This window comes from Anopheles darlingi, chromosome 2 (genome assembly GCF_943734745.1).
Source record: "Anopheles darlingi chromosome 2, idAnoDarlMG_H_01, whole genome shotgun sequence".
Classification (NCBI taxonomy): domain Eukaryota; kingdom Metazoa; phylum Arthropoda; class Insecta; order Diptera; family Culicidae; genus Anopheles; species Anopheles darlingi.
In genome coordinates, this window is record NC_064874.1 from 78,668,557 (window position 1) to 78,683,556 (window position 15,000).

Sequence of the window (15,000 nt, forward strand, 5' to 3'; positions counted from 1 at the left end):
CGGTACAGGTGGCGCGGCACTTAGCGAGGGACACCTTCCATAGTCACTGTTAATGCGTTACTTATTGACGTTTTTGTATTCCTCCGTCAACCGATCGGCGGTGCCGGGAGGTGTGATTGCCATCGTTCTGACCCCAGGACTCGGGTTCTACATAGTGTGTGTGTATGTGCGTGTCCTTCCCGCTCTCTCTCTCACACTCGGAATCAATTGATTGATTTTTAAAATGGACAGCTGTAAGAATCGCAAGATAAATCATGAGAAGCACGAAGTGCGCAAACCGTAATTGCTGGTAAGTGATTGGCCAAACGGATGATTGTGTGTTTCGCGACGATCGCGAGCTGCAGTAAGAGTCAGTAAGAGCAGCAACAGCAGCAACACCTTCGAGACTCCCCCCCTCCGCAATCGTGCGAGTGAGCGATACTATTGTTGTTGGCTTCAACGATAACCTTCACCTGACCTGGACCGGCCGGGAATGAGGAACGGAATGGTGCTTAAAGCCAATCCGACCAGCACGCGGACCACGCATACGCGCAGTGACGACGATTAATTGAAACTTCCAGCCCAAAACAGCACTCACCCCCCCACTCACCCCATTCCTGAGGCGAGAAGAAAGAGAACCTTTGTCGCGGATCCAACACCCGGGCGGGCGTTGGCCATTTGTACGCTCAAACACTTGTCCCTTGCGGCAGTGGCCACGGTCGAGAACCGTAAATTTATGTTTGCGTCCGTGGACGTGGTAGGGGATCTGTCAGCTTTGTGTACGAGCAGATCCACATTCCCCACCTACCGCGGGGAGCATTCTAGAATAACTTCGAACCGAAGGATGGTCGGACCTGCGGCAGCGGTCTGTAAGGTGGAGTCGAGCATTGTTGGACAAATGGGTGACTGACTGGTGGTTTCCCAAGTACGTCGTGTTACGTTTGTTTTGCTTTCCTCAAGCGCACGGTGAGACGTCGAGAGGATCACGACGATGGCCGGTCAGGCTTCAGGCGCGATGAATTCGCATGCGACCGATTTAAACACGAAAAAAATGGCGCATTTTAACGCGGACTCATGACGCAGCACCAAACAGCTCAGTGGTTATCTAGCACTTTTTTTGTAGTTGGATCAACGAGGACGAGGTGATTGTCGGTGGTTGAGGTATTTTTCATGTTGTTGTTCAAGGATAAGCAAATCGCTTAAAGGGATTCGACACAATCTTTTGAGAGTAACTACTCCGTCAGAAAGTCAAGTCAGAAAAAGGTTCTGATTAAACTCTTGGAAGACCAGAGCAGAAATCCCAGCCTTTCCTTTCACTTCTCATCTTCATCCCAAAAATCCGTTAAAGTTAAACATCCGAAAAACACAATCCAGATTCTTACTTTGCTCGTAACCCACGTGCTATAGGTATATCTGAAGACTGCTCCATACCCACACCGGGACGCCCAGTCAGCGATGCCCAGTTTTAACGAGTAAATTATGTAATTACAGGCGTAGCATTCGGGCCGGCAATCGACGGACAGCCGATTGTGTGTCCCACCGTCACCTGCTGGCCACTGAAAGCCCGGTGTCGGCCCGGATCACCGAAAGATCCGCTCTTTAATCGTACGGTCACGACTTGGGCGAGGAAGAGTTGACTTTTGGATAATTATCATTACCAGCGCTGGTTGCCCGTGTTTTTTTTTTTTTGGAAGAGCAGAAGACCTTCCAAGGATGCCAAATGTCTTTTTCTGAGATCCCGGTCCAGTTTTCCCTTGCGAATGGCACTAGCTGGGCGCACACGAACATGATTAATGGTGTCATGCGAGGCGTGTTTAGAACGGGCGGGATGTGCTAACGCGACCAGCAGCTAGTCATTAAGATTAGAAACCATTCCCGATCCCCGAGATCCAAAGATTGTAAAAGAGTATGTCCGAATGAAGAGTGGCACCTTCCGAACTTGATCGTTAAGCAGCAACTCGAAACATCATGTGGTGCTAATCTAAGAAGGCGTTTTGTTGGAATGCATCAAATGTCTGATGCTGTCGGCGTCAACATTACCTACTGCGACGTGATCAGGCTCCTAGTAGCTTGCGTAGCCAACTTCGTTGATCGCTTTCAACGGAAGCATCTCCTTCCGTTTCATCACCTCCAGAAACCCTTGTTTGACGCCATTGATGACGGTTGTTTTTTTTTTTTTGGCAAAAAAGAGGATCCATTCAATTCGAACGAAATGAAAAGCTAAATTATGCAACCGACAGCGGGCGGGCGCCATTTCAACCAAGCGATATTTTCTGCGACTTTCGCTAATTTGTCTTATCACTTCTCGTCTCGCTCGTTCACAGATTAAAAAAGCTGGGCTCCCCTTGGCGCCACCCCGAAAACGAACACGGCAGGTGTGCGGCCGTCCATCGTCGACCGCCAGTCAGACATCCGCGGCGCATCCGTCATCAGTGGCGCACCAGTGTGAAGCAGTTCCAGCATCACCATCGACGACCACCAAAGTGGTAGCTTCGACCAGTGCGCGGTTCGCTCCAGTGGTAGTAATTAGCCGGCGATATAACCATTTCCGACAAATCACCCAACCCACCATCCATCCAACACAAACGGCGAAGAGAGAAGGAAACGAACGAACGAAGAAAAGAAAGAAGCAGGAAACAGCATCCGATGCCGGGACGACGGTAGCCAAATCGTTTGCAATCGGCTTACCACCGGTGGTGACCGGAACAGGAAGTTGGGGGGAAAACAGAAAATAACATAGCATCTGTCTGTGCAGACGAGAGCGGGCGCGCGCGCGCGCCATTACGATATTACGAAATATCTGAGCCGGGTGCGGTTTGGTTCGTCTCGGAGTGTCGTCGACCACCGGGTTCCTGAAGCGCATGCCGTGATTTGTTTTTTATTTAGCCCGCAGTATCGAACCTATCCCGATCGATTTCGCAACGATTGTGTCAAGCATGTCGACCTCGCCGGAGTGCTGTGCGGTTGGTGTCCGATTCGTGCTCGGTATCGTCAGTGTTTGAGAGGTGATTGAGTGTAAAGTGGTAACCATCTGGTGGTCCTGAAGTGCCGCACGACACGGTTACTGGTCAGTGGAAGAACAGTAGAAGTTGTTTTTTTTTTGGGAAATTGTGATCGTTGGACGACCTGAGGATCATGTTATCGCGGAACGGTGCCCGATTGCAATCACCATCGGTGGTGACGGTGGTGAACAGCAACAACATTAGCGCGTGCGGTAGCAGTAGCAGCAGCAGCAGCAGTAGCACCAGTAGCTGCAGTGGCCAGAAGGAGTCACTGGTGGACGATCTGGATGAGTATCTGTCGGAGTATAAGCTGCAGTCTCCGATCGAACCAATCGCCCATTATGCCGGTAAGTAACCCGAGGGCACCAATTTCACGTCACAACCGCAGCTCCCTGTCCAGCTCCCTGTGCTGCGGGGCCCACTTGAGCGCGCTATTGCCCGCTATTGACTCTAGCCTCTGGCTGTTGTTAGTCTGGCCTTCAACGTGCCGGCGTCAAGTGCTTTAAATGCCCCGATTTCCTATCCGATACCCAGGAAGTGATAACCCACGGACGTACAGATGGTATGGGATGGCCCGGCAAGGATTGTTTGCCAATTTCGAGCGGATTCGTGATACGATTTGATTGCCGTTTTTTGCACGTTCACCGATTGCCCCGAACGCCGGTCGGTAAATACTGTGTTGACAACGTCAACGAATCGTCAACAAACAGGTCACATGGCTGCTGGCTTATGGTGTCCAGATAACGACCACAATGCCGTTCACGGGCAGATGCGAGGTGGTGGTTGTTTTAAGGGGTTCGATAAGGGAAAAGATTGGCATTGTTAATTTGTCTCGCTAGCGAGATACCAGTTGAGGGGAGGTTTGAGGGATTCGTGAAAAGCGAGTTTATCAAGATGTTAGTTGCATTTTTCAGAAGGTCGCTCTGAAGTAGCTTGTAGGACAAGAGACATTTCTGATGCGATCGAGTGATATAGGTTAGGAATTCGTATATTTAAGGTCAATGACATAATGTAGCTCAGTTCCTATGCAGTTCTAATGTACCTTCAGTTAAGCAATAGATACAAAACACGTAAAAAAGTAAATGGTAAAAAGTATAAAGTAAAGGCGAAGGTAGAAGTAGAACATATTTTTAGACCGCCATTTGTTGTTACTATTGCTATTTCCCTCAAATATCCTGAAGCTTTTGTTGTCCAAAAGCACACGGTATTTCTACATTCCATTATTAATTTAATCAGAAAATGGCCTGCAGCAAGAAAGGGCTTCCGAACTGTCTCTCTGATGAGCAAATGGTCCTATGACGGACTACCGCTAGCGGCTAACCTTCTGCACCATTAGCCGGGTTTATGCACCGACGAATGCTGAAAACGGAATAGTGTATCACCGTCGTGCACTTCATCCGCGTTCCGGTCAGCTTTGCCCGGTGAGCATGCCCGCAAGAAGTGAAGTTGGCCGCAGGCCAGTCGAGAGCGCGGGTCTTCGACGTTGTTCCGTCTAACCAGGGCCACAATTAGTCACGCCAATTGCCGTTACGCTAAACTGCGATCAGCTTATTAGTTCCGACGGCGGTGTGGATCTTTGAGACAAATGGCGGTCGTCTTCGATGGTGCACGCATCGTGAATGTAGGACCGCTTAACCTTGGATTTTGGATAAAATAGAGTCAACAAACTAGTAACTGGATATTGCGATCCTACTCTCCTTTAGTAGTCATTATACACTGTGAATTGATCTATAATTTGATCCCGGTCTGCGGCCCACGGATGGCCGATGCCGCAATCCAATTTCTTAATGAAGGAATCAATTTCATTTTCCGATGCCGTCGTCGTCGTGCTTGCTGAAATTGATACCCCGGGAGGACAATTATGGGAGTGCCGCATGCACATGAGTGGTGTGCCACGTGCAACGGGGCTCGGTCTGCGCGCAATCGGTCGCAATTGCTGTCGCGCAACTCCGTACGAATCGGTCATCGAGTGCTGACCATTGGTGGGGGAACTAATTTAAAAAAAAACCCATACTCCAAAGTACTCGAACCCGGTGATTGTCGGTCGGCCGGTGATGAAATGCGTTGAAATGCCGCTGTTGATCACTTTAATCGAGTTTCTCCCTCGAAGCCATTCGCTTCGCGTCCGATCACGGAGTCCGTCGTCGCCGACTTCGTCGTCGTCGTTGAAGTTCGTCTTGTGAGTTCCGTATTTTCATAAGCAAACAAATGCAATCAAGCGGAAATTTAAGAAAATAATCAAACACTAGAAACGGACGGCGATGGCGACGATGGAGATTGGATTACGTTGAGCGCTCGCTGCGCTGTACGGTGGAGAGTATTATGGACATTGTCCCGTTTCCGTTTGTCCATCTGACGACTCCGACAGCCATTGTCAGGATGACAGTCACTCGTACTCGTACTCACTAGCACTGGATCGACTGACACTATATAGTCCTTGCATAAATAGACTTTTCGAACGATCGAAACGATCGCAATCGAAATGAATTCCGAAAGTTGAGTGACACGTCGCGCTGCGGGTGAGGTTAAACCGTAGGAGCGCAACGGTGAGCATAAATTCTCTAATCAACTTGACACCCTGGCAAGATGATTCTGGCTAGCGGCAACCCCATCATCATCATCATCATCCACCGCTAAGCTGCTGGTACGCGAAAATGGAATATTAAACGTGCGGAGCGTGTGAACGTTTGATCAGCCCAAGAGCCTCGCGCCACGAGAGAAGAGTCTGCAGTCTGCAGGGTCTGCCCCCGAGGGGGCCACCGAGACATCCTCATCCTACAGCTGCAGCTCGATGGGTGATTGAACGAGGTCATCGCCACCGGGCAGTAGCGGTGTGTATCCCTGGGTGCCTGGCTGCTGCTGCTGCTGCTGCTGCTGCTGCTGGACAGGTTTTGTGGCTTTTGAGGTTAAACATTTTATTCATCTTCACCATTACATCATCGTCTTCGTCGTCCATCGCCTATCGTGAGTGTTGTGACCGTCACACCAAGCGACGATGACGACGGAGTCGACGGTGATACCTTCTTCACGATGCCGTTGTCCTTTGAGCCATCGACAGCCTCGAGCGTGCGTTGGGATGAAGATTCGAGCGATCGGATCGGGGGCCACCCCGATGTTGGTCGGGAGTAAATATTAAAAAAAAGCCCACCTCTCGAACGATGACAGTGTGTTGTTCGCCCTCTCAGCACCAAGAGTGATGCAACACAATCAACGAAATAGCGATCCCCCCGGTATCGGTACCATGCGAGCGAGCGCGATCGGATCGTGATGCTGTGAACATGTCATGTTGGGTCACCAAGCATACGAAAACGGTTTATGCTGCGTTGCACCAACATATGTTGAGCCACGGTTCAGCAGAGGTCAGCGCGGGGCCCATCGTGCCCCCTGCCGAACGGAAACGGACAATCTTAAGCGTGGTAATGAGGGATCGCGATCATCGGCGATGATGATGGTGATGATCATTGCGCGCAATTATCGCTTGTAAACGTGTGTCGTTTTTTATGCGACGATCGTTTCATCACACAGACACACACACACACACTGTCTGTCTGAGCCAAAACATGGGTTCACTACTAATCGGTTCGCTAATTTCAAGACCCAGCCAAGACCCCGGGAGGGCCGCGCGATGCGCTTCGTTGACCTACGGCCCCCGAAACGAACCTTTTTGCAGGCCTCCGGGGCGAAGGGTCCCTGTAAACCGATCACATCATCGAGCATCGATCTTCTAGCACAATGTCGCTCCAGGTGGTGCAAAAAAGGGGGGGGGGGGATTGATTGTTTGATGTGCGTTCCAGCCGGTTGCGCACCGCCGGACCCGGACCGGACGTTCGCCCGGCCGGCCGGGCCGGTAGACTCGGTTACAAAATCTCCTTCGGTAATAACGAAGTCAAGGTGGTCACCGACGTTCGATTGTTTTTCGCTGGTGAAGATGTGCAAGGAAGCGTTCTCCTAATGTGTACAATGCTTGCCTGGAGGCTACCGTTGTATGTAGGGGGGCGCTGCTGCTCATTAGCATCGACGCCGTGGTCAGTGAACGGTGACGAATGCAGATGGGCCGGTAAGCCGGTATGCCGGTGCCCGGTAACCCCGCTCTCGGCATACTGTTGACGCACGCTTGCCAATTGTACATTGTATTGCTTTTTGTTGCATCGAGTTGTATCGATCAAGATCGAGATCATCGAGTAGAGATGGTGTAACGGAGAACGGTAGGTTCGTCGCTTTCCGTCTTTCGGAGAAGTCTTTCGTTTTCTATTGAACGGTTGCAGTGATCGCACCAACCGTACCCAACGCTCCTCCTTGCTTTTTCGGTTTAATGTGCGTTATGCAACCGTAATGCTCGAATTTGGTGCGTGCGTGAGTCGTGGGTGCGTCCAGACGATCGACAAAACGTTGAACGCCGTAAGCGGCAATCTGGATCGTAAGATCGCGGGGAACGCTCCGACGCCGGCGTTTTTCGGCATTTTTTTTTTCTCTCGCACACCCTCAGCGATTGACGCGATGACACGCGATCCCGTGATCGTGTTCTTTCAACCGAAACCAAGCGCTCACATTGCGCCTGGCATGTAATTACGATGGTGAAGGGTGGAGTTTATGTGGATTATGAAATTACATAAGCTGCCGTCGCGATGATCGTTTTGCGAGGAGAGGGCACTGGCGGTGGGCAAGGCGCGCTGCAATCTGAACGCCAATCCGACGACCATCTTGTGTGCAGATTCGTATCTTTTCGTGCGCATTGCCTAGTGATTGCGTTTCGTCCTGGCCGGAGAGGCAGCTTCGAACTCGTTGGCAGTAATAATAGTGTTCGGAGCGCGGAAAAACCAACAGTAAGCTGAATTTCGTTGAACGATGCTACTCCTCATTGCTATGCACGGACGACAGACGACGCCAACGTGTCATTCCTGCCGGCACAACCGAACCGAAATGATGCCAAGGGCCTGGGCTAAACAACCACAATAGAGGCTCTTCACTAGACACCGTGCAAGACACCCGGCAGTGACCCGTCCCGACTATGTGGTCATTTTTAATAAATTCTAATTCTCATGCTTGCACACTCGTCCACTATAAAACGTGACCAAGTTTCATAACTATGCGCACCATAACCGCCGCCCGTGCCCGTTCACGTAAGGGGAGGGTCGCCCATCGTCGTCCATCAAGCGGCAAGACACGGTACGTGCGTAATCGTGCGTTTTTCGACGAAGAGTTATCTGCTTCGAGGGTTCATCTTATGGAATGGGCAGCGCGTTGTGTGGAATTTAGAGAGAGCGCACAACGACGACCGTAGCGATCCTTCTTATGCCTCTTGCAAAGGACATTCATGTTCCATTTGCTACGAGCTGCGGCCGAGGAATGTCACAGATCAGCCGCCCTCAACAATTGACCAGATGACGAGGACAAATCGCTTCATCAACAAACGATAATATGTTGCTCAGCGCGGCTCAGGGGCTTATCGTGCTTGCCTCCGCGCGTCTTTCTTGGCTTACTTTCCCCCCCAAAAGGGGCTTAACAGCGCTGCCACGATCGCCACGTCTATCGCGTCTCGTCAATCTGCGGCGGTGGCGACGTCGGCGACAGCGGCCAATAGAAAATGGCCAACCTGGGCGGGCCTGGTTGTGCCTTCTTTTGTGTGACCCCGCCCGTCCCGTGCTGGATGTCGTCTTTGCCGTTCCTCGCGAGACGGAATTCCTCAAAGAAGCGGGTCAACGAGGAAAAGGAAAGCCGATTCTTTGCGAACGATCGCCAGCCGGTCAAAAGCGGCCGGTGCACAAATGCCGTGCACTTCATCATTCTGTCACTGTCCACCGCCTAATGGCCACCAACACACTTGCTAATGGCTAGTAATGCTGGCATCGGTTGGCAAAACAAAGCCCGAACCGCGTCATCGAGCAGAAGGAGGGAAACATTTCTTGAATGCCCCGAAAGCCCCGTGCCTGGTGGTGGTGGTGCCAGTTGTAATGTGATGTTTAGTGCGCATTTCTAGTATTTCGATTTTATGCTCCTTGGAGCACTGGCAGTTGGACGTTGGATCGCACGCGCTAACACGACGCTGCATTCCTGTGAAATCGAGCGCAGCAGTTCTGCGAGCAATCGTAAACTGAAGTGAGATTACATTGTATAGCACAAACCATCGCTTGAGGCACCAGAACGTACGGAGATTTATACTTTACGGTTGCTCTGCACACGACGTGCCCCAACATAAAGCGACACAGCGATGCGGGGCAGTGCAGGCAAATGCGAACCGACCGATAAGTGGTCGATCAGCCTCGTTGTCGACGAAGACGGTGACGGTGGCTGTGTTTGCATGATCGAGCAAGCGGAAATCGGACAACCCCGCGTACGATGTGTGTTATGCCATTTGTGTTTCGTTTCGCATAAATGGTTGCCAGTGCTGCCTGTGATGAATGGCTGTTGCAGCAGGAAAGCGAAAGTCATTTGGCGAGCAACTGGACACGCCGCCGCCGGGACAGTTTGGCCAAGGAATGCCACGTGACGCTGTACGCTGTAACAATGTATGTAATGTCTGGGTCTGTCTTTATTTCTCCACTGCACTCGGGCCAGAGACGCAATCGTTCATTATGCTGCCAATCGAGAAGAGACACACAAGAGATGTAAGGCCAATTGCCGTTTTATCAGCAACGTATGGGATGGCTACCGAGCCCACCGACCGAAATGGGTTAATTTGCTTCGTTAATTGGTCATTACATTCGAATTCCTTCCCGGACCGAAAATCTTCCCCGAAAAAGGGCACAACAAACGGGCGGCACCCAAATGGCGGTCTACAATTGTTCACCGCAGGCGACCATAATGAAGCAGTTGTCATAATGGGTGATGTGACCAACACACAGAACCGTACGCTCCAGTAGTAAGTCGGTAGCAATTACCTTTTCGTATCGGACTGTCCCGGTAACTGCTGCATCGGCATTACAATTCCGGTCCCCAGGGTCGCAGCCCTTCGCAGGTCCTGAAATCGTCCAGAAATGCCGCACGGCCATTATCAGATTTGCGAGCCGGGTCCATCAAGGTGGCCACCACCTTATCATTAGCAGCTCGTCTCGAAGCATCGACGAACTGTTTGTACGCGCTCACCGCTCGAAGGTGAACGAGCGGCATCGGCATCGGCATCAGGGTGGCCCGGTTTAATGATTACAACTACTGCAGGGAAGAAGCAGAAGCAGAAGCAGTGGAAAGGCGGAGTGATGTGTCCCAGTGTTGACATACATTGGCATTCGCTCGGCAGCAGTCATTATTGATTCGTTGACTAATTGTTGACATTCAATACGCGCGGTGCGATCACTCAGTCAGTCAGTCAGTCCCAAGGAATGTCGCGGTTGCAATGCAAAGGTACACCGATCGCTCCGGTCGCTCATATGATTACCAATACAATTCCCCCTTGCTCGAGGATCATACTTCTGCTGCTGCTGATGATGATGATGAAGGCTTGAATCGATTGGCGACACGTAATTGGTAAGACGCTGGTGGCCGAACGACCTTGTCAAGGTTCGCCTGCAGGCGCGCACACACTCGCGCGTTTTTGCTTCCCCTGGATTAAGGTCGAGGTGACACGGGTGGTCTTGGCGGGGGGGTCGGCCTCGTCTTGATGCCAAAAATAATAGTAAAAAAAACACGAAGAAGAAAGAACTACTTTGCTGGGGGTGTCTCGGAATTGGAACTCTCGGAGCGGGCATTAGTAGTCCGCGGTACGCGCAACGCCCACAATGTGACCAATCCGTCGGAACCGTGGGCCGCAGCAGCCACGAGCCGCTGCGCGGTCCCCCCCCCCCCCCTGCCGCTTGACAAGTTGATCGGTGATCCTCGTGTTCCGCGATGCAAGATGGATGCTTTATACGAGATGGATCGCGAACACTTCGCGCACAAATGCGATGCGAGATACGCAGTCGCAAAGAGCAGCGCCCACCCATGATCGCCGAGTGGCGGCGGCGGCGGCGGCGGCCACTCCAGAATTGGCACAACCAATTTGCGTTCGATCCACCGGCCGATCGAACGAACGATCGATCGATCCGACCGGCTTCACCTAATTATACGAAATTACCCAGAGACGCACGCACACACACATATACGCACACTTCTTGACGTTCCGCACGTTTCGTGGCGGCCTGGAGTCGGTACGGTCGGACCGGAACGCGCAACACCGAATCGGTATGCATCAGCATTGATGGTCGATCGATCGGCCGACGTGTGGGGATCAATTTCAACTCAAATCGATCTCCGATCGGGTGCTGTGGTCGGCATTGTAATGCTTGCAGCCCCCCTCCCGGGCTGGTGGGTGGGTTTTGGGGGGCACGCACTTTGACGAATGCAAATCACAACATTCCCCCCCCCCCCCCACAACCCTCCAGGGACTATAGCATCGATCGCATCTAGTGAGGGTGCCGCTCGCGTTGCGCGTTGCCATTTGCCGCGGCGGGAAATCGAAACTACTCTATCTCGCTCACAGTTTTCGCAGTTATTCGTTCCCCTTTTTTTCGTTGTGGCTTCTTCTCCAGCCGGGACCCAAATGGACAGCCGAATGTGTGTGCTTGTTAGCCCTAAGGCGAGGGGGGGGGGGTGCTCGCTGGTTCCATGGCGTCATTACCGACAAACCGGCAATTGGCAGACGGACGGACGGACGGACGGACGGGGATTAGATTATCTAATACAACACCATCGGGGGCCGCCTTTCGGAGAGGCCCCCTGGAGTCGGAAGTAGATCACCTCATTGCGCCGCCACCGATCGCTTGGGTCACATAACAGTAATGTGCTTTCGGGGGAGGCGAGCCCCCGTGAACCTGTTTCTGAATCTGCATATCCACCGGTGGTGTCTTTATGGTTCTCAAGTAAAAGGAAACTGAAGCTTCAGTCCACTTTCGGGGCTCCAGTTATCAGAGCAGAGGTATGTTTAACCTCAAGAAGATGCTTAACAACTGTTGCAGCTGTACAATCAGCAACACTTCTCTCGTGTTGTACCGGAACACACGTTATCGGCAGAGAGACACCCAAAAGTCAAGCAAACAACATCTATAATGTATGCTCCTCCAAAGCCCCAGCACACGGAAGCTTCGAAAGCGCGAGCTCTTCCTTCGCCTTTATGCAATGGTTAGTTTACAAATTTGTGATAAATGCCGCTCGGCGCCGCTTGAGTGCATCGTGCACGACGTGCGGGATGAACACACCCGATGAAAGGTGCCGATAAAGGAAGGCCTGGCCAAAGTCAGGGCTGGCCTCTCAGGCATAAACACTACAGCGAGCACTAACACGCAGCAACACGGTTCGTGAATTAACACAAACAGCGCATCGCATCTCCAAAACAACTAAAAAGGCAGGCGGAGGTCTTTAGACTCGTAAAAACCGAAAAGCATAAGTCGAGGGTGATGGCGAGGGGTCGTCTCAGGTTGGTTGAGCCCGTCAATGGTTTCGCTCACTTTCTCAGGGCCCTTTTCCGGCTGTTGGAAAATTCGTCATCAGTCCCCTCGCCACTCGCTCTGGCACGCACTTCGGCTCTAGTCTGTGTCGTTGTGTTGCGTTTCGATTTGGAGTTTGAACCGCGGAGTAACTCGCACGAACATATCGTGGTTGCGTTTTATCTAATTAATATAAAACGCAATCGTGCCTCGTCCAACATCCCAAACAACGCAGTAAACTGATAAGCGTAACTGTGGGAAAAAGAAATAAACTCTTGTTTGGGAAAAATTTCATAAACGCCGGCTGGATAAGTGATGGCCTTCCGGTTGTGTGGCTAAACATAATAAGGTAGTCAAAGGGAGAGAGTGAAACATGTAAATTAAACAATTAATTAATATGAAAATGGGGTACGACGGAACTCTTCTACAACTGCAAACAACGAGATGCATCGCTCTAAAGGCGAACATAGACAGAGTTAAATAGTGGAGGGTGTTGCGAAGAATCACATTCTCTTGCACATCCCTCAGACGATCATTAGGGTGACGATCTAGACCCATTAATTAATGGATGAAAGCCGCGTGTGGGATCTTTCATTTTTATGTGGGTTACCTGACAAACTATGTGCCGAAGGTTGGGGTTCTACCATTACCGTAGTGAAGATACACCTAGACTGTAGGGTGTGATTGGGTGAAAGCGACCTGTCCTTAATTAGTATTTTCAATCAACTTCTCTCTTCTCTTCTCGATGAAATTGGTTTCGTGGATGCTGGGCATGGGAGCGTCGTTGCTATCCCATCAAAGAGCCTACCGCGGTCTCGGTCACAGATTACACATGTGTATGTGTGTGTGCGTGTGTTTTAGCAGAAGAATGGTAAAAGTTGCTACTGCTTTCCATAACTGATCACGCTTGCCCGCACACCGAAGCAGGAAACGTGAGATTCCTCGATGCAAAACTCCAAACCAAGGCAGCAACGTGTTGCACCGGAAGGGCCACCTTGCCTAGATTTATCTCCCTGCCGGCCATTATCGCTTCATTTGTCGGCGGCCCTGCTGTTTCATAATACCGTTTTTTTTTTTCGTGGCCAGCGGCCACTAAATGTGGCAAAAAAATCATAAAACAGTCCCATTACTGTGTCCCCACTCCGAGCGGCACCTGTTGCTGCGATGCCAAGGCACACGTTTTGCTTTGCAAACCACGCAAACACCACGAGAGCACTATCACATCACACACCAGTCCCTGTCAGCTGCAGTGTCACATTAGCGACAGGCGAGAGGGAGTCTCCACCCGGAGGGGGGAGGGGGGCTATGCAAACAAACCATGCCAACACCCTTTTTGACATTGCATAACAGAGAGACCATTTTTGGCGGGCGGTTTAAATCCGATTCCCACTCACCCACAGTGTTGAACGTCACCTTCAGGCTCAGAGGTCAACCCTAAAGGTTAACATACACTTTTGTGGACCATCGTGGAGCATGTGGGCGTGCACTGTGGTGCAGGATGATGGAGGATTTGGACGCAACTCTAGTGGTCGTAAACGGCCATGACCGTTGCTCTTGTTCTGCCACCGAGTCGAGTCACGTGCAGTGATGGGGAATGGAAGCAAAGCTCCCGAAGAGGAGGCGGCAACCAATAAGGCGTACCGCTGACCAATGATGGACTTCCGTGTGAGTGGTCCCGCCGCCGCGTTACTGCAGCTAATTGCATCGGGCATCGGGCACAGTATGCCCGACCGTCTCGATACGTTCGTCCGTTTGTCCGTTGATCCGGGGAAACGAACGTTCAGGGAACCAGGGGAATCACGAGGACAAAAGGTTCGAAAATTAACACCTCAAGGAACGGCGTGACTAGGGGGAGAGCAGCCCTTTCCATGGACTTCGCGGTTGGTCAAAGTGGCACACGCGGAAGCCGACTGCGACTGACTTCGTCGATGCCGCTTGAGTCGGGTGTACCCGTACCTGAAGTATGAAGCATCTGTCACAGGGAATGAAATATGCGTTTTCGCTTCCAATGTACGAAGGTCAAAGCGCAGCCACTGGGCGGCAGCCCTTCGCAACATAATTACGAGCTCAAACACGTTCGTACGGTGGGATGGGGTGGGGCGCGACCGATGGTCGCTTGTCCGGATACTGTCAGCGGTCGAAATGTTAAATATTGATTTCTCTTGTCTCTTTCTTCCATTTCCTGTATTACAGACGGAGAGCTCGAAGCAGAGTGGCTCAGTTCGGCTGGGTTCCCACAGCTCACCAAAGCGTTCGAAGAGGTAAGTCTACTTTTACGACTTCTGCGTTCTACCAGTATGAAGCGGGCGGAGAGTGTTTAATGATTACAGAGAGAAGTCTGGACGACTTCTGTAAAATGTTATTTATTCAGCGTTTCCCAGCGTGGTGTTTACGATCTTTACACAAATATTGAGATTTCCTCATATTGCGTTGTCTACGAATGGAATATCTGAGCATTGCCAAGATAAAGCTGAAGTCAGAAGCTGAGGTCCTCAGATTCCGTCACGCAACTCGAGCTTCTCGATGACCTTCGCCGGTCACTTTTGCAGCACAAAGATGAGGGACTCAAAATGCGTCTCCAAATCACTAAATCGCGTACCGAAAAACCATTATTAAATTATCTT

At 51.3% G+C, this 15,000-nt stretch overlaps 1 protein-coding gene across 4 annotated transcripts in view; it reads left to right on the forward strand.

The window, feature by feature from the left end:
- Positions 1-15,000, forward strand: part of LOC125960049 (rho GTPase-activating protein conundrum) — a 48,351-nt gene that overhangs the window by 28,796 nt on the left and 4,555 nt on the right. For all 4 annotated transcript variants that reach the window (XM_049693202.1, XM_049693205.1, XM_049693203.1 and 1 more), the window contains 2 exons: positions 2,304-3,328; positions 14,570-14,637. In XM_049693202.1, the coding sequence (XP_049549159.1) occupies positions 3,115-3,328; positions 14,570-14,637 (282 nt within the window). In that variant the 5' untranslated portion in view covers positions 2,304-3,114. The remainder of the gene's footprint in view (positions 1-2,303; positions 3,329-14,569; positions 14,638-15,000) is intronic.